At 42.2% G+C, this 20,982-nt stretch overlaps 1 protein-coding gene across 2 annotated transcripts in view; it reads left to right on the plus strand.

Annotated features, from left to right (window-relative positions):
- MSRB2 (methionine sulfoxide reductase B2) overlaps positions 1-17,519 on the plus strand; it is a 65,044-nt gene extending 47,525 nt beyond the window's left edge. The window contains exons 5-6 of one of the 2 annotated variants that reach the window (XR_010577868.2): positions 16,010-16,104; positions 17,437-17,519. Coding sequence is in view for 1 of the 2 variants with exons in the window: in XM_074000699.1 (XP_073856800.1) it covers positions 16,010-16,054 (45 nt within the window). In the remaining variant the exon portion in view is untranslated. Of the gene's footprint in view, positions 1-16,009; positions 17,278-17,436 lie in introns of those variants that run through there. The other variant, XM_074000699.1, reaches the window with a different exon arrangement.
- Positions 17,520-20,982: the final 3,463 nt, after the last annotated feature.

Raw genomic sequence — 20,982 nt, forward strand, 5'->3', positions numbered from 1 at the left:
ATAGGCTCAAAATAAAGGGATGGAGGAAGATCTACCAAGCAAATAGAAAACAGAAAAAAGCAGGGGTTGCAATCCTAGTATCTGATAAAACAGACTTTAAACCAACAAAGATTAAAAGAGACAAAGAAGGCCATTACATAATGGTAAAGGGACCAATTCAACAAGAAGAGCTAACTATCCTAAATATATATGCACCCAATACAGGAGGACCCAGATTCATAAAGCAAGTCCTTAGAGACTTAGAAAGAGACTTAGACTCCCACACAATAATAATGGGAGACTTTAACACCCCACTGTCAACATTAGACAGATCAATGAGAAAGAAAGTTAACATGGATATACAGGAATTGAACTCAGCTCTGCACCAAGTGGACCTAATAGACATCCACAGGACTCTCCACACCAAATCAACAGAATATACATTCTTCTCAGCACCACATCACACTTATTCCAAAATTGACCACATAGTTGGAAATAAAGCACTCCTCAGCAAATGTAAAGGAACAGAAATGATAACAAACTGTCTCTTAGACCACAGTGCAATCACACTAGAATTCAGGATTAAGAAATTCACTGAAAACCACTCAACTATATGGAAACTGAACAACCTGCTCCTGAATGACTACTGGGTACATAACAAAAGGAAGGCAGAAATAAAGATGTTCTTTGAAACCAATGAAAACAGACACAACATACCAGAATCTCTGGGACACATTTAAAGCAGTGTGTAGAGGGAAGTTTATAGCACTAAATGCCCACAAGAGAAAGCAGGAAAGATCTAAAATCGACACCTTAACATCACAATTAAAAGAACTAGAGAAGCAAAAGCAAACACATTCAAAAGCTAGCAGAAGTCAAGAAATAACTAAGATCAGAGCAGAACTGAAGGAGATAGAGACACAAAAAGCCCTTTAAAAAATCAGTGAATCCAGGAGCTGGTTTTTTGAAAAGATCAACAAAATTGATAGACCGCTAGCAAGACTATTAAAGAAAAAAAGAGAGAAGAATCAAATAGATGCAACAAAAAATGATAAAGGGGATATCACCACTGATACCACAGAAATACAAACTACCATCAGAGAATACTATAAACACCTCTACACAAATAAACTAGAAAATCTAGAAGAAATGGATAAATTCCTGGACACATACACCCTCCCAAGACTAAACCAGGAAAAAGTTGAATCCCTGAATAGACCAATAACAGCCTCTGAAATTGAGGCAATAATTAATAGCCTACCAACCAAAAAAAGTCCAGGACCAGACCGATTCATAGCCGAATTCTACCAGAGGTACAAAGAGGAGCTGGTACCCTTCCTTCTGAAACTATTCCAATTAACAGAAAATGAGAGAATCCTCCCAACTCCTCTTATGAGGCCAGCATCATCCTAATACCAAAACCTGGCAGAGACACAACAGAAAAAGAGAATTTTAGACCAATATCCCTGAGGAACATCGACAGAAAAGTCCTCAATAAAATACTGCCAAACTGAATCCAGCAGCACATCAAAAAGCTTATACACCACGATCAAGTTGGCTTAATCCCTTGGAGGCAAGGCTGGTTCAACATACACAAATCAATAAACATAATCCATCATATAAACAGCACCAAAGACAAAAACCACATGATTATCTCAATAGATGCAGAAAAGGCCTTTGACAAAATTCAACAGCCCTTCATGCTAAAAACTCAATAAACTAGGTATTGATGGGACATATCTCAAAATAATAACAAAATAAAAGCTATTTATGAAAAACCCACAGCCAATATCATACTGAATGGGCAAAAATGGAAGCATTCCCTTTGAAAACTGGCACAAGACAGGGATGCCCTCTGTCACCATTCCTTTTCGACATAGTGTTGGAAGTTCTGGTCAGGGTAATCAGGCAAGAGAAAGAAATAAAGGGTACTCAACTAGGAAAAGAGGAAGTCAAATTGTCCCTGTTTGCAGATGACATGATTGTATATTTAGAAAACCCCATCGTCTCAGCCCAAAATCTCCTTAAGCTGATAAGCAACTTCAGCAAAGTCTCAGGATACAACATCAATGTGCAAAAATCACAAGCATTCCTATACACCAATAACAGACAAACAGAGAGCCAAATCATGAGTAAACTCCCATTCACAATTGCTACAAAGAGAATAAAATACCTAGGAATCCAGCTTACAAGGGATGTGAAGGACCACTTCAAGGAGAACTACAAACCACTGCTCAATGAAATAAAAGAGGACACAGACAAATGGAAGAACATGCCATGCTCATGGATAGGAAGAATCAATATCGTGAAAATGGCCATCCTGCCCAAGGTAATTTATAGATTCAATGCCATCCCCGCCAAGCTACCAATGACTTTCTTCACATAATTGGAAAAAACTACTTTAAAGTTCATATGGAATCAAAAAAGAGCCTGCATTGCCATGACAATCCTAAGCCAAAAGAACAAGGCTGGAGGCATCATGCTACCTGACTTCAAACTATACTACAAGGCTACAGTAGCCAAAACAGCATGGTACTGGTACCAAAACAGACCAATGAAACAGAACAGAGCCCTCAGAAATAATACCACACATCTACAACTATCTGATCTTTGACAAACCTGACAGAAACAAGCAATGGGGAAAGGATTCCCTATTTAATAAATGGTGCTGGGAAAACTGGCTAGCCATAGGTAGAAAGCTGAAACTGGATCCCTTCCTTACACATTATACAAAAATTAATTCAAGATGGATTAAAGACTTAAATGTTAGACCTAAAACCATAAAAACCCTAGAAGAAAACCTAGGTAATACCATTCAAGACATAGGCATGGGCAAGGAATTCATGACTAAAACACCAAAAGCAATGGCAACAACAGCAAAAATTCACAAATGGGATCTAATTAAACTAAAGAACTTCTGCACAGCAAAAGAAACTACCATCTGAGTGAACACGCAATCTACAGAATGGGAGAAAATTTTTGCAATCTACCCATCTGACAAAGGGCTAATATCCAGAATCGACAAAGAACTTAAACAAATTTACAAGAAAAAAAATCAAACAACCCCATCAAAAAGTGGGCGAAGGATATGAACAGACATTTCTCAAAAGAAGACATTTATGCAGCCAACAGATACATGAAAAAAATGCTCATCATCACTGGCCATCAGAGAAATGCAAATCAAAACCACAGTGAGATACCATCTCACACCAGTTAGAAAAAATCAGGAAACAACAGGTGCTGGAGAGGATGTGGAGAAACAGGAATACTTTTACACTGTTGGTGGGACTGTAAACTGGTTCAACCATTGTGGAAGACAGTGTGGTGATTCCTCAAGGATCTAGAACTAGAAATATCATTTGACCCAGCCATTCCATTATTGGGTATATACACAAAGGATTATAAATCATGCTGCTATAAAGACACATGAACACGTATGTTTATTTCGGCACTATTCACAATAGCAAAGACTTGGAACCAACCCAAATGCCCATCAATGATAGACTGGATTAAGAAAATGTGGCACATATATACCATGGAATACTATGCAGCCATAAAAAAGGATGAGTTCATGTCCTTTGTACTGGAACCATCATTCTCAGCAAACTATCGCAGAGACAGAAAACCAAACACAGCATGTTCTCACTCATAGGTGGGAATTGAACAATGAGAACACTTGGACACAGGGTGGGGAACATCACACACTGGGGCCTGTCGTGGGATGGGGGAAGGAGGGAGGGATAGCATCAGGAGATATACCTTATGTAAATGACGAATTAATGGGTGCAGCACAACAACATGGCATATGTATACATATGTAACAAACCTGCATGTTGTGCACATGTACCCTAAAACTTAAAGTATAATAAAAAATCAGTAAATAAAATAAAATTATAGTTTCTAGCTTAAAATAAAATAAAATTTTGGTATATGGCATTTTCTAACTTAGGAAGCCTCAATATTCTTGGCCATCATGACATTGGGTAGCATTGACTATTTTGTGCTTCCAAATCACTTTTTGGTTTTTAATAATTTCTTGATACTCTTATAGCCTGCCTTCAATTTTGACCCTTTATTCTTTCTATTTGTCAGGTGCACAAGATTACCTTCCTTTTTCTGCCTTCTGTCTTGTCACCAACTATTCCTACTTGGTGATCATGTACTTGGAAAAAGGCCTCATGGTCTGTTTGGCTCCACTCAATGTCTACGACACCCGCTTCCTTTGCTTGCATCCCACAGACTATTTCCCTCATCCTATTTACTTGCAGCAAATCTCTTCTTAGTTGATGAGATTGTGTTTATCTCCCTTTAAAACTCTACCTATCCTGAATGATTTGTCATTGTCTGCCTTTAAAATCCTTCCTCTTTCTCTTCCTCCATTCTCTAAATAATGATGGAGCTAAGTTATACCCAAAGCTCACTTTACAAAATATTTCCTTAGTACTTTGCAGAAAACACCAAAAACACCATTTAAAAATAGGTGTATTTTTTCTTTTAGAATGTAAGCTCCTCAAGAGCAGGGACAGTGTTTTCTGTATGTTCTGTTGTGCCTAGTACACTGTAAATGCTCAATAAATATTGATGATGGGAGGCAGTGAGTCTTGATAAGAGTGAGAAACTGAAATCCCAAACACTGTTTTGTTGCTTGTTTTATTATGACCTCAGATTAAATTGGGAAATATTGGCCCTTTTGGATAATTGTCCCAAGTATTATATTCAAATAAAAGTGCAATGGAGAAAACAACAACAACAAGGAAATCCATCCCCAATTTGGAGGTGGGGCCTAGTGAGAGGTGTTTGGGTCATGGGGGTGGATCCCTCATGAATGGCTTCATGTCATCCCTGTAGTAATGAATGAGTTCTTGCTTTATGAGTTCCTGGAAGATCTGGTTGTCTCAAAGAGCTTGGCACCCCTTCCCTCTCTCTATTTCTTTCTTTTATGCCATGGGATGCCTGCTCCCCTTTGCTTTCCACCATGAATGGAAGTTTCCTAAAGTCCTTGCCAAAAGCAGATGCCAGCACCATGCTGCTTATGCATCCTGTAGAACTGTGAGCCAAATAAACCTTTTTTCTTTATAAATTACCCAGGATCAGGTAATTTATAGCAATGCAAACAGACTAAGACAATAACTTTATCCATAATGGGAAGGATGGAACTGAAGAGAGCATGGGGAGAAGATTTAAGAGGTTTTTGGAGTAATCCAGAGGGAGATGATTATCTTCTTGACTGGCATTGCAAGTGTTGGATGGAGAATGTGGAATTGAGAAAAATTTAGGATGTCAAATCTTCAATTCCTGTTGATTGTCTGAATGTGTGGAAGGGGACAAGGGAGAATTCACAGTTGATACCCAGACATCTGAATTAGGCAACCAGATAGGTGGTGGAGCCATTTAAGAAGATAAGGAACAGAGGAGAAGGAGTATTACTATGAGGGGAAGATGGTGATTTCTATTGTGTTTGAGGTTCTTGGGAGACACCCAAGGGAAGATATCCAAGAAACACTTGAATATATGGGTCTGACACTCAGGAGGCAGATCCAAGCTGATGCTCTAGACATGGGAATCATCAGCCTATAGTTGTAATTGAATAGCTGAATTAAGGGAGGAGATGTGGATTGCCTAGGGAGGGTGTGCAGTGTGAGGAGAGGTAAGACCAATGACAAAAGCCTGAAGATCATGGGCAGAGGGGGCACCCCACAAGGAGAATAAGAATGACCAGCCAAAGAAGGAGGAGAAAAAGCAGAAGAGTGTGATGTCATGAAAGCCAAGGATAAAAGAATGACCAGAGAGGCCATAAATGGTCAATTCTGTGAAATGCTATGGAGAGATCAGAGGAAGAGATCAGAAATGCCTGCTGCATTTACTTGGTAACTTCTGTTTTTATTCAGCACAATTGAAAGGAAAAAGACAAAATGGGGAACACTTTTGTGGTATAAATAAGGAGCTCTTATAATTTAGTAATAAAAAGACATATTCTATGGAGAAATGGACAACAGACATTGACAAGCAATTTTCAAAAGGAGAAATTAAAAATGACCAAAATATATTAGAAAATAGCTGCAGACTGATTACTAATAATGAAATGCTAACTGAAACAATACTGCCTCAATCCCATTTACAATAGCCATACAAGAAACATTTTCTAGGAATACATCTAACTAAGGAGGTGAAAGATCTCTACAAGGATAACTACAAAACACTGCTGGAAGAAATCACAGATGACACAAACAAATGAAAAAATATTCCCTACTCATGGATTGGAAGAACCAATATCTTTAAAATGGCCACACTACCCCAAGCAATCTACAGATTCAATGCTATTGCTAACAAACTACCAATGTCATTTTTCACAGAATTAGAAAAAACTATTCTAAAATTCATATGGAACAAAAAAAAGCCCACATAGCCAAAGCAATCCTATTTTAAAAATAAAAGCCAGAGGTATCACACTACCAGACTTCAAACTATATTACAAGGCTACAGTGACCAAAACAGCATGGTAATGGTACAAAAACAGACACATAAAGAACCCAGAAATGAAGCCATACATCTACAACCAACTGATCTTTGACAAAATTGACAAAAATAGGCAATGGAGAAAGGCCTCCCTATTCAATAAATTGTGCTGGGATACTGGCTAACCATACACAGAAGAATAAATCTGGATGCCTACCTCTCGCCATATACAAAAATTAATTCAAGATGGATTAAAGGATTAAATATGAGAATGTCAAACTATAAAAATACTAGAAGAAAACCAGGAAACACCCTCTGGACATCAGCCTTGGCAAAGAATTTATAACTAAGTTCTTAAAAACAATTGTAACAAAAACAAAAATTGACAAGTGAGATCTAATTAAACTAAAGAACTTCTGTACAGCAAAAGAAACTATCAACAGAGTAAACAGACAACCTACAGAATGGGAGAAAATATTCACAAGCAATGTACCCGATAAAGGTCTAATATCCAGAATCTATATGGCACTTAATTCAACAACCAAAAACCAAATAACCCCATCAAAAAATGGGCAAAAGACATAAACAGACACGTCTCAAAAAAAGACCTCCAAGTGAGTGATTAACAGCAGTGTCCTTTGGTTCATCACTAATCATCAGAGAAATGCAAATCAAAACCACAATGAGATAGCATCTTGTACCAGCTATTATTAAAAAGTCAAAAAACAACAGATATTGGTGGGGCTACAGAGGAATGGAATATTTATACACTGTTGGTAAGAATGTAAATTCAGCCACTGTGGATAGCAGTTTGGAGATTTCTCAATAAACTTAAAATAGAATTGCCGTTCAACCCAGTAATCCCATTACTGGGTATATACCCAAAGGGAAATAAATCACTCTACCAAAAAGACACGGATTTGCATGTTCATTGCAGCACTATTCACAGTAGCAACAATGTGGAATCAACCCAGGTTCCCATCAACAGTGGAATGAATAAAGAAAACATGGTACATATATACCATGGAATGCTGCACAGCCATAGAAAAAAACAAAGTCATGTCCTCTGTGGCAACACGGATGGAGCTTCAGGCCATTATCCTAAGCGAATTAATGCAGAAACAGAAAATATTGTGTGTTCTCACTTATAAGTGGGAAATAAATAGTGGGTACTCATGGACAGAAAGATAGGAATAACAAATACTGGACATAGGAGGAAGGAGAGAGGGAGGGAGGCAAGGGTAGAAAAACTGCCTATTGGGTACTATGTTCACTACTTGGGCAACAGGTTCAATTGCTCCCCAGACCTCAGCTTTACACATCAAACTGCAAGGATTTTTAAAAGTGAGTGCAATAGTATAGGCCCAGTATAGACAAGAAGTACCCTATACACTACTGCAGGGATTCAAGGGAACCAGCCCCTGGCAATATTTGTCAATTCCTTTTATATATAGCATAGCTTTGCCAGTAATTCCTTGAAAGAATAATCTGAAATATATGCAGAGATGTATATGTAGATAACTTATATAGCTACTGTTTTATATAATAGTAAAATATTGGGAAAAGCACGCAAGTCCAGCAATAGAGGATAGGCTAAGTAAAACGGTGGTATGTCCGTCAGCTTTTAGAGTCGCAGATGAATGATATGATGATATAGGAAAATGTTCAAGGGAAACTGTGAAGCTAAAATAAGGAGGGGGATGGGTTGCAAGCCAGCATGTTTGCTGTAGCTTCAACTTTTGTACACCACCAAATAATGAAAGCTCTGGGTAAGGGCATAGAAAAACACCGAGAGGATATACATCACATTATGAACAGCCATAGCCTCTGGATGGTGACATAATAAGACTTTTTCACTTTGCACTATTTAGTTCTTTTTTCATTTTTCTTCATCAAATATATTAATTTTGTAATAATTTTTAATATGCACATAGATTAAATGTGAATAAATTAAATGACTACATAGAATTATCAGCTAAAGCCAGTTAAATTTCAAAAATGAAAATTTTGTTTTGTTCAAAAATGAAATTTTGTTCAAGCACTGCCTTTGTAGCCCTTTTAGTTGGCAGTACTTGAACACCAAGGTGAGTTATTTTTTTGAGATCACTCTTTGTTCACGCCAGGAAAATCCTGCTTTCTGTGTTTAAGAAAATGCCTCGCCATCTATCCACCCCCGTAGGAGGGCATGAATGCAGCTGGCCCAGTCAAAAAGAATGAAGACAAGAACACATCCCACAGAAGGTTGCTAACAGATCCATAAAATATTTTTTATTGATCTTTATTTTACAGTCCTAAAGTTCTGATTCCACGTGAGCATCGCCCCTGGGTACTTCTATAACTTTTTAAATCAACTATACCCTGTGAGACAAATAACCGAGACCTAGGCTAAAAGCCGGGGGTTCCGATGGCTTGTTTCTCTTGCAGATGGCAACCAGGGTCCACCTTCCGCGACCTCACTCTGCACATTTCCATGCAGACCATGGGACTCAGCCCATACACCTAGCTCTGGTCACCAGAGGCTGAGACCACCAACTGGATGCGTATCATAATAACTGAGTTTGGGTGGAGCTTTTTAAACAATTATTTTTGAGGCAATAAGAAATTTACAAGATTCTCCAAATGTTATAACATCTAATGGCCACCTCTTTTCATTTTTACTTCACATCTCACCTCAATAACCTGGCTGGGACAGGGAAGTTTTGTTTGCTTTTTGTCATTTGGAAGACCTGATCAAATGAGGCAGAAGGAAGTGGCAGTCCACTGATTTGGGGTTTGAGGAGACCAACTCCTGAAAGTTCCCTAAATCAGAGGGTTTTGTTGTTGTTGTTTGTTTGTTTTGAGACAAGCTCTCGCTGTGTCTCACAGGCTGGAGTACAGTGGTGCCATCATGGCTCACTGCAGCCTCTACCTCCCGGGCCCAAGCGATGCTCCCACCTCAGACTCCCAAGTAGCTGGGACAACAGGCATGTACCACCATGCTTGGCTAATTTTGTTTTTTTGCAGAGACAAAGTTTTGCCATGTTTCCCAGGCTGGTCTTGAACCCAGCTCAAGTGATCCACCTGCCCTGGCCTCCCAAAGTGCTGGGATTATAGGTGTGAACTACTGTGCCCAGCCTAAATCAGAGTTCTAAAAGCCCATGGATTGTAACAGGTAGAGTGTGAAAGCCTTTGGCTGTATTTTGCCATCACAGCCCCACTGTCCCTGGTTCAATCTTCAGGCTGGTGACCTCCAACACAGTTCTGCTAAGAATAATAAGGGAGAAAAACAATTTTCTCCCTAGCTCAGGCGGTTACTGAGAACATACTACCTGTCAGGCACCATGCTAAATATTTGATATACATGATCTCATATAATTCCTACAACCACCCTATGAGATAGATATTGATACTCCCATTTTACAGTTAAAGAGTTCAATGACTTGCCCAAGGTTACCCAGCTAGCAGGGTCAAAGTTAAGATTTCAACCCAGATTTTTGTTTTTCTTTTCCTTTCTTCCTTCCTTCCTTTTTTTTTTTTTTTTTTTTTTTCCCATAGGGTTTTGCTCTGTCACTCAGGCTGGAGTGCCGTGGCTTGATCATAGCTCACTAAAACCTCAAACTCCTGGGCTCAAGGGATCCTCCTGCCTTAATTTTCCGAGTAGCTAGGACTACAGGCATGCGCCACCATGCCTGGCTAATTTATTTTTATTTTTGTAGAAATGGGATCTCACTATTTTGCCCAGGTTGGTCTTGAATTCCTGGCCTCAAGCGATCCTTCCACCTAGCCTCTCAAAGTGCTAGGATTATAAGCATGAGGCACCAAGACCAGCCTCAAACCCAGATTTTTCTGATTCCAAATTTGTGGGGCTTCTTTTTTAGCACTACTTAACTATTACAAGTCTTTTTGTTTTAGATGGAGTCTTGCTCTGTCGCCCAGGCTGGAGTGCAGTGATCTGGGCTCACTACAACTTCCGCCTCCCGGGTTCAAGCGATTCTCTTGCCTCAGCCTCCAGAGTAGCTGGGATTACAGGTGCACGCCACCACGCCCAGCTAATTTTTGTGTGGGTATATATATACACATATACAAATTTTATTTGTATATATAAATTTTATATATATATAAATTTTACATATAAATTATATATATATAAATTTTATATATAAATTATATATATACAAATTATATAGATATACAAATTATATATATACAAATTATATATATATATATATATATATATATATTTTTTTTTTTTTTAGTAGAGACGGGGTTTTGCCATGTGGGCCAGGCTAGTCTTGAACTGCTGACCTAGTGTGATCCTCCTGCCTCCACCTCCCAAAGTGCTGGGATTACAGGCATGAACTACCACGCCCGGCCAACTATCATAATTCTTTAGCACTACTATTGTAATTTTCCCCGTGGAAGCCGCAGAGAGACCATCAGAGAGACAGCCTGATGAAGTTGGCAGCCACACCCATCCTGTAACCAGTCCTTTTGCTGGGCGGCTGGGTGGGGAGCGGCTGCTGATAGAGCCTGGTTTCAGCGCACTCTGCAGGAACATGGGTGTCAGCCATTGTGCTGACCCCAGGATGCTGGTCCCAGCTCCCAGAGCTCCACTGATCGTTCTAATGGACCCTCTGCCCCCATCCAGTTATGTGTCATGGAATCAAACATCCTAGGTTGACACTGCCTCAGTTCCAGCCGTACATACTCAATGGAGGGAAACTGCTGTCCCAGAAAAAAATGACAAGAGCCAGCCACGCTGAGGCAAGAAGCCTGCCTTTCTCAGCGCCAGATTTGCCTCTGTCACTGTGATCAGCCGTTTTTCTCCTGAGCTGGCAGCTATCGCTGTGGTGGCCCAGGGACGCAGGATTTCTAGGCCACTTGAAAGATAAAACCCTAACCCACGAAGCGGGAAGAGGGAGTTGGGGACGTAAAGACCAGCAAGCTCCTAAGAGTGCACAGAGGGTCCCTGACCGCACACAGCTCCTCCGCCTGGGCTACTGTGGAACTGTGCCAGGTCTTACCTGGCTGGCGCAGACGTGGGTTTTCACCTCTGCACCAGCACTGGGAAGGGCTTCTGTTACTCCCGTCAGCCATACCACTTCCTGTGCACTTCCCAGGAAACAAAGTGTGTCTGTACATAGCTTCACTTGAAGCCTCCAGAAAGCCTTTCATTGCTGGGTAAAATGCTCAGAGTGAAGTGTGGTTTTTAAGAACAGGATATATTTTAAATATATAAACATACACACACACACACACACATGAAACTAGAGAAATAAACCAAGCATATGAACTTGTCTTCTTTGTTCTCTAGCCACATTGGCCTCTTTTGGATCCATAAATGCATTGTGTTCCCTCTTGCTTTTAAGTATGCAGGGGCTCTGCACAAAGCCCCTTCCCTCTTATCCAGTTAAATCCTATCACTCTTTAGGTCTTGGCTTGACACCACTTCCTTGGGAAAAACCCTGAGCTCCTAAACCAGGTCAGATATTCCTGTTACACACTCTGGGCTCCCAAATCACGCAGTACACGTGCAATTCATGAATTATGTAGTTACTTGCTTAACAGCATTATTCCCCGCTAGATGATGGGTTGCAAGTGTCCCAACACAGTTTCCCAGCTTCTCCTTAGTGACGCTCCCTGCCGCTCGGCTCCTGCCACCACCTATGCAGGAATCAATGCAGCTTTGAATAGCATGTCTCAGGTGTAACTTCAAAAGCCCGGGTCTGCCCTGGCTCTGCCTCAGAGCGATTGGGCTCCGGTCTCTGAAAGCAGGGCTGGTCCTCTCCATGGAGGTGATGAGCTCAGTGGAGGCCACCCAAGTCTGTCTTGGTCACTGCTGCTTTCCCAGGACATGCATAGTGCCAGGTTCATGGTAGACGCTCACTAGATGCTCATTGGATGATTGAATGCATGTTGGATGCATGGCAGCCTTGGTGCTCTACTGCACAAAGTACTTCTGACGGTCATAGTTAGGATGACCTTATGTCCCATGCCTAGGAGAGTCCTGATCCATGTTAGCTATCCTTTCTCTCTCAAGAATGTCCTAGTTTAGATGACAAGTGATTTGGACGCGCTAGTAGAAATATCTGCCAATTCAAATTCTTCTTCCTGTTAAATAAAAACATCTTAATGAAGAAATTAAAATCACTTCAAGGTATCCATATATATATATTTTTTTGAGACGGAGTCTCGCTCCGTGGCCCAGGCTGGAGTGCAGTGGCCGGATCTTAGCTCACTGCAAGCTCCGCCTCCCGGGTTTACGCCATTCTCCTGCCTCAGCCTCCCGAGTAGCTGGGACTACAGGCGCCCGCCACCTCGCCCGGCTAGCTTTTTGTATTTTTTTTTAGTAGAGACGGGGTTTCACCGTGTTAGCCAGGCTGGTCTCGATCTCCTGACCTCGTGATCCGCCCGTCTCGGCCTCCCAAAGTGCTGGGATTACAGGCTTGAGCCACCGCGCCCGGCCGGTATCCATATTTTTAACCAATTTTTATACTGTCCAGGCAGCAGGTGTTTTAGACCTGTGCTCTAAGCTAGAAACAAAAATAAATTTTTTTTTCTCTTGTCCGCAGAAAGTTGTCTGTCACCAGCCTGCCGCTGCCCCATGCATTTTATGAAGGTCAGTACTGACTCAGCTTTTCTTTTTGCAGGAGAGACTTCGTCACAATTCCATTTTCTTCCCTTAAGTCCTGAGTGGAAACACTGACCACCACAGAGGGCGGTGATGAAAATACCTCACTCAGGGGTCTAAATTCCTTCCTCACTTTGCTCCTAGATTCAACAAAAATTTGCATATAACTCACTTTTTGTCTTACTACAAAAGCGAAAAATGTAGAAAATACCGATACTTGGAGAGGGGAAAATCTACATTACCATAATTCCAACCTCTAAAAATAGCCACCGTGAGTCTTTGGAGATCATTTCCTCCCAGGTAAATACATACTTTTATTATATAAAAATGAAATACTTGGCAGAGTTGGAGAAAATTAGTACAGAGTAATCTAGCAAACACATCTGTACTATTCACCAGCAGAATGAATCAATGTGAGCATCTGGTAATAATACGTGGGTGTGTATGTGTTTTCCTGTAGGTGTGTGAATGAAATGCTGCAGGGGAAGTTGGCATCTCCTTGGTTCCTCTCTCTGACGTTCCAGTCTCCTTCCTCCTTCGCCAGGAGCAACCAATAACATGAATTGATATATATCTATCCTTCCAGGCCCTGTGTGTGTGCGTGTGTGTGTGCACGTGCGTGTGCACATGTGCAGTGTGCATGTTTATATAATTGACACGATGGTAATTACTATGCATACTGATTTGCAGCCGCTGATTTTACTTCTTGGTTTTTTGTTTGTTTTTTTTGAGACGAAGTCTTACTCTGTTGCCCAGGCTAGAGTGCCGTGGTGTGATTTCTGCTCACTGCAACCTCCGCCTCCCAGGTTCAAGTGATTTTCCTGCCTCTGCCTCCCCAGTAGCTGGGATTACAGTTGAACACAACCACGCCTGGCTAATTTTTGTATTTTGAGTAGAGACTGATTTCACCATATTGGTCAGGCTGGTCTCAAACTCCTGACCTTAGGAGATCCACCCACTTTGGACTCCCAAAGTGCTGGGATTACAGGCATGAGCCACCACACTGGGGCCACTGATTTTACTTCTACTCTACATGTCTGTGATCTCTTCATGTTGGTATATGTAACACGGACTGATTGGTTTAAACAGCTGCGTGGCATTCAGTTGTGCCAATATATACAATTTGATTTCTTCTTCTATTGTTAAAATGTTGATAGTTTCCAATATTTTACTATTATAAGCAATGCTGCAAAGAAACTCCTCTACCAGTTTCCTTATGCACTTGAGGGCTTTTCAACATATGTATTTAGAACTGGAATTGCTGGGTTGAAGGGTATACACATTTCAAGATTGACAAGTTGACTTCTGAAGTGGTTTTTGCCCATATACACTCACTCCAGCAGCATCTAAAAGTTCCCACTTCCGGCCCGGCCCAGTGGCTCACACCTGTAATCCCAGCACTTTGGGAGACCAAGGCAGGCGGATCACAAGGTCAAAAGATCGAGACCAACCTGGCCAATATGGTGAAACCCTGTCTCTACTAAAAACACAAAAATTAGCGGGGCATGGTGGCATGTGCCTGTAATCTCAGCTACTTGGGAGGCTGAGGCAGAAGAATTGCTTCAACTTGGGAGGCGGAGGTTGCAGTGAGCTGAGATTGTGCCATTGTACTCCAGCCTGGTGATAGAGTGAGACTCCATCTCAAAAAAAAAAAAAAAAAAAAAAAAAAGAAAGAAAAAGAAAAGGTTCCCACTTCCACATATCTTCATCATCCCTTGGTATTGTTACTGGTCACATTTATCAACTAAATAGGTGAGAAATTGTATTTCACTTCTTTTTCATTACCTTTTCCATGGTTGCATATGGGTTTAAGCCACACTGTTTTGTAACTGCTTTCCACAGTGTGTTTTGGATGTCCTTTCACACAAATAAATATTCTTCCCTATAATTTTTGTTTTCTAAGACAGAGTCTCACTCTGTTGCCCAGGCTGGAGTACAGTGGCATGATCTCAGCTCACTGCAACTTCCACCTCCCATGTTCAAGCAATTCTCCTGCCTCAGCCTCCCGAGTAGCTGGGACTATAGGTGCATGCCACCATGCCAGACTAATTTTTGTATTTTTAGTAGAGACGGTATTTCGCCATGTTGGCCAGGCTGGTCTCAAACTCTTGACCTCAGGTGATCCACTCATCTTGGCCTCCCAAAGTGCTGGGATTACAGGCGTGAGCCACTGCGCCCGGTCCGTCCCTACAATCTGAAGGCATATTATTTTGTACGGCTGTGCTGCTGTTTAACAAATGTCTTGCCATTGAACATTTCCATTTATGCTTCTGGGAGTCTGACATCAGTGATACTACAGTGGTGAAGAGGATTGACTTTACATTCAGACAGAAACTAGCTTTTTTGTCTGGGGCCACACCACTTGTCAGTTGTGCAGCCCTACACAGGTCCCTCGGGGGAAAAACAAGACTGACATCGACCCTCCTGGGTCTCATGGTATATAGCAGCGTGGCTGAAAGTTAAGCCTCTGCAGGCAGCTGCTGTCTGAATCCTGGTTCTGCTACTTATGGGCTGTGTAACATTAGGAAAAGGCTTTAACTTCTCTGTGGCTCAGTTTCCTTGTATGTAAAGTCAGGGATGACAGTAGCACCTCAAACCCACCCCAGAGGGTTATTGGAAAGAGTCTAGAATACAGTGGATGACCTTTGCACAGCACCTAGCACATAATAATATCTAGGACTCATTCTATGCATCCTATTCAAGTTGAAATAAAATAGAATTTGGACGTCAAACAGGATCTTTCGGGTCCATTCCAATTTTCTCAGATGGAGAAAATGAAGCTCAGAGGAGTTAAGGATTGGCTGAGATCCCACAGCCAGTTGCTGTCAGCTCAAGGAGTGGGAACCAAATGAGGGTGGCCACTAGTGTGCCTTCTCTGGTGCTTTGAGCCACGTTGTGATATGGAAAGCAAGAATTCGTAAACAGGAATGGCTTACATTCCTTCGGCATGCTTTCACTCCACAGAGTCCCACGGCAGTTCTTCCTGGCAGACGGTCTTGCAGCGAGTGATAGGCACCAGTCACCACGCTGCGTGCAAATTTGCTCCAGGCCATGATAAGGTAGGTGTTTACCCTAAGGTTCGGGGACTTTGCAGGTGTCAGAGCCTTGGGGTGCAAAGCTCCGTGTGCTCTGCTCACTGCTGAGAAACAGAAGCTTGTCCACCAGGAGAGCCTGTCATCATTTTCCTTTAGGGACCTGATCCATGACTGTGGTCACCAATACATCAAAAGCTCTAATTGTCTGTCAGAGAGTCCTCAAGGGGTGATGGAGGGTGGGTATGGTTAGGAGGTGCAAGTTGCCTGGCAGCACGTAACCCTTTTTGACCCGCGCATCTTGTTGCTGTTCACCCGATTTGTCATTTTGCCTAGAGCCAGCTGGGGCACACCTAACCTTAGTGCCTGCTCGGCTGTGGCCCAGCCCAACAGTAGGTGCAGACATTAAGGGGTTTCCTGTGGCTGGACACTGCCAGCAGCCTGGATGGGCGAGAACTGGAGCTGGAGGGCTTCGTTTTCCATGAGACTCTCTCCCATTTCTTTTGCTTCTTCTGTTCCATTTTGGAATGACTCCTGGATTTTTTTTGTCACTGAGATGGACAATAAGGACATTTCCCCAGAAGCAATAAATACAGTTTTCCTTTGAGGATAAATCATCTGAGTTTCCAGAAGATTATCCAAACGTAGGAATACGACCAACAAGATTTCTGGAGATTCTTCTCGATCCTACCTCGCTAATGTTAGAATATCTAGGAACGTGTTCTAAAAACCTGTAAACCACTAGACTTGTTCATCACTGACAGCCCTTTTCTCTATGGTTACAATAACAAAAAGTACTAGGACTCATATTTTGATAAATTTTTTAAAAAAGTTTCTCTTTTATAAGACCTTTTGGAAGAAAATAGGTTGTAGGCTGGGTGCGGTGGCTCACGCCTGTAATCCCAGCACTTTGGGAGGCTGAGGTGGGTTGATTGCTTGAAGCCAGGAGTTCAAGACAAGACTGGGCAACATGGCAAAACCCTGTCTTTACTAAAAATACAAAAATTAGCCAGGTGTGGTGGCACGTGCCTGTAATCCCAGCTTCTCGGGAGGCTGAGACACAAGAATTTATTGAACCCAGGAGGCAGAGATTGCAGTGAGCCAAGATTTCATCACTGCACTCTAGCCTGGGTGACAGAGCAAGACTCAGTCTTAAACTCAAAAAAAAAAAAAAGACAAAAAAAAAATAGATGGTAAAAAAAAAACAACCCATATATATATATACACACACACACACACACACATTTAGATACTATATATAATATATATGATATCTAATATATATACTATGATAGACATTATATATATATAATTTTTTTTTACTTAAAATATCTCCCTCACCCCTTTCTTTCCTCTTAGGGCCCCTCCCTCTCTGTTGGATTGGAGATCAACTTCACAGTTCAAAGTTGATCACTAAAAATACATTAAAAGGGCAAACAGCTGAATGTGTCTAAGTTTTTGATAATTTTTTAAAACAATCCCATTAAGGGCTGCATTGGAGACAAAAGAAGCAGCAGAGGGGGAAAGACTGAAGGTTGAGGAAAGATGGGGTGGGTGGGGCAGAGTCGGGCTTGGGGAGGCTGAAGCCGGGGTCAGGGACTGGCCTTGGAGAGGAGCAGAGGTTTATTCTCCTGAGCTGGGAGGGAAGGAGCAAGGTGAGGACGTGGAACTGATGAATGTCTTGGCAAGGAGGTAGGAAGTTAAGCCAAGTAACTCAATCGCCTCAAGTTTCAGCCAGTTGAGATTGAGGCGGATTCTTGAGAAGCAGTGAAAGCAGGTCTGTTCTGTAGCTGATGGAAGGAAAGAGATCAGGGGTTCCAGAGGCTTGCAAATGGCTTTGTTCATTACAACAAAAGTTCCTATTATAAATCTCACCCTACCCAGGTGCGGTGATTCATGCCTGTAATTGCAGCACTTTGGAAGGCCAAGGCAGGTGGATTGCTTGAGACCTTGAATTCGAGACCAGCCTGGGCAATGTGTTGAAATCCCATCTCTACAAAAAATACACAAAATTTGCCAGGTGTGGTGGCGTGCACCTGTAGTCCCAGCTACCTGGGAGGCTAAGAGATGGGAGGACTGCTTGAGCTCAGGAGGTTCAGGCTGCAGTGAGCTATAATCACACCACTGCACTCCAGCCTGGGTGACAGAGACCCTGTCTCACACACACACACACACAAAATCTCTCCCTCGAAGTCCTATAAATTACAGGCGTGTGTGGAAATTGGCATGACCACTTTGGAGAAGTATTAGAATTGCCACAAATCCTTCGTTCCTTATCCTATTTGGAATTAGGCAGAGTCTAATTGTCATTCCTGTGAATCTGAGCTGGCCCAGGTGACTCGTGTGATCAGCAGAATGTGGCGGAGGCGATGCTGCATGCCTTCTGAGTCTCGGTCAGCAGCAGCCTTATGGCTTCCACCTCCGTCTCCTTGAACACTTGCTCCAGGGGCAGCCAGCTATGCTGTAAGATGCCCCACCACCTTGAGATGACCACACTGGAGAGGCCTCATGGAGGACAATCTCGGCAGTCCCAGCTGAGCCCAGCCTCGCAGTTGTCCCCGCTGAGGCACCAGATATGTGGGTGAAGCCATCTTGGACCCTCCAGATCACGTGACAGTCAAATACTTAAATGATCTTAGTCTGAGCCAAGTGGAGAGAAGAACTGCCCAGCTGAGCCTGCCTGAATTTGTAGCCCACAGAATAGACATAACAAAATGGTGGTGGTTTTAAACCACAAAATGTTGGGGTGATTTGTTAGGTAGCAATAGACCACCAGAACAAGTACCAGCCACCAATGCTGAATGTACCCAGATCCTACTTCTGGATAAATATCTCACAAATATTTGTCTCTATGTGCACCAAGACACAACAAGAAAGGCCATAGCAGTGTCACACACACACACCCAAAAAGCAAGATGAGAATGATCCATCTGCTGGGCTAGATTGCATGGAACAGGAAAGTTGCAGAGGGTAGGAAGGAGAGAAATCTGGAGGCGACTTTGTGACCTAATTAGGTGCATTCCCAATCACATGGGTGTGCAGTGCTGATGATGTCGCCCACCGTCACCACTTCCTCCACTCACACTGCGCGTGTGAGCCGGCCCTTCTCCAGAGCCAACCCCACTTTCCTCCTATGTATTTGTTCTGGTCACTATAGGCTTACAGCATGCCAGGCAATGTGCCTGTTGAAAAGAAAGAAAGAGAGAGGAGATGAAGGGAAGGAAAGAAGGAGGAAAGGGAGTGAGGGAGAAGGGAGGAAAGAAAGGAGAAAGAAAGAAAGAAAGAGAGAAAGCGAGAGAAAGAAAAAGAAAGAAAGAAAGAGAAAGAAAGAAAGAAAGAAAGAAAGAAAGAAAAGAAAAGAAAAGAAAAGAAAGAGAAAGGAAGAAAGAAGAAGGAAGGGAAAAAGGAAAGGAGAAGGAAAGAGAGGAAGGGAAGAAAGGGGAGAAGGAGCAGGAGGGAGGAAGGAAGGAAAAAAGGAAGAAAGGAAGGAAGAGAGGGAGCGAGGAAGGGAGGGAGGAAGGAAGGAAGGAAGGGAAAAGGGAGAAAGAGAGGAAAGGAGGAAAGGAGGAAAGGAGGGAGGAAGAAAAACAGAAAGCAAGCAGTGAGGGATGAAGGGAGAGAAAGAAAGGGAAAGAAACGAACTAGCTATTAAAATATCTTTCATTTAGGAATCACAGGCCTGTGGGCAATTGCAATACGACAGAACAGCAGTGCTGTGCAGGTCTGCACACTTCTCTTGTGTGGATCAAAGGATTTTGCTTTTAATGCACAGGCTGTCTTCTCTACCAGACTAGAAACGAAACTCCTTACCAGTAGGGACTTTTTACTGATCTTAACTTCCTGCAGTGTCCAGCACAAGGCCTTGTGCATGATAGGTACTTTTAAAACATTTTTTAAAATGGAAGAACTACATTAAACCTGAGCGACCAACTCTCAGGTAGTTGGGTTTGCAAGGTCACCCATGAGATGACCTTGAGCTGATGTGAATGGTCCATCTTGCTGCAGTCAACAGAACTCAGCCTTTGAGTGGCCTCACTGCACAGCCGCAGTAAGCACACTAAAGCCAAGGACTATAGGCAACCAAGTGCATCCAAAAACAAATGCCCCTGCCTGACGGCCCCATGACTCTGTCATCATAACGAGAGGTGAGCTCCAGGCACAGATGGTCCTGTGTAATTAATTACACAGCGTCGTAAAAAGGCAGGCAGGAAAAGTCCTCTGGTCAACCAGGGAGGGCAGAGTCCTGGGGGCTGAAGAGGGTCCCGCAGGTGGAAATAAGCTCCCTAGACACCTGAGAGCCACAGCATCCTTGTGTCAGGACAGGGCTAAGCTGCAAAGCCCCTGTCGCCTCCCACAGCAAGAGCAGGTAAACCTCAGTGATCCATAGCCCACCGACCAGCTGTAGTTTAGAAATTGCACACATACGCACGCACACACACACAGAGTTAGAATGCAAAGTACACATTAACTTAATGTGGTTTTAAAATTATTAAATAACCTTTATAAATCAATTAGAAATGTGCAACTAATATTAGTGGTGGGAGGAGGGTTCTTGAATTCTAAAGGGTAGATTCTGTTTGAGGTGTCCAAACTAAGACAAAAAATTTCACATGTGGGACTCATCCAAACCATTAGAGGGCGACCTTCACCTTTACAAGTCTTTTGAGCAATTAGTGGTGGGGGAAGGCAAGACCCTGACATGTATTGAATGGACTCTGTGTTGTAGACTAAGGCACTATGGAAGAAATAATGGTAGCTACCAAAATTAATATACAAACATTGCTAAAATGCCATTATCTATTTTGCATAGAGTGGAACTGAATCAATTTTATCTCTTGAATTTTGCTTTAGCTCTGCCTAAATTGACCTAAAGTCCTCAGTCAATTCCTTCATCCTTGGAATTTA

The sequence above is a fragment of the Macaca fascicularis genome, chromosome 9 (genome assembly GCF_037993035.2).
Source record: "Macaca fascicularis isolate 582-1 chromosome 9, T2T-MFA8v1.1".
NCBI classification, from domain to species: domain Eukaryota; kingdom Metazoa; phylum Chordata; class Mammalia; order Primates; family Cercopithecidae; genus Macaca; species Macaca fascicularis.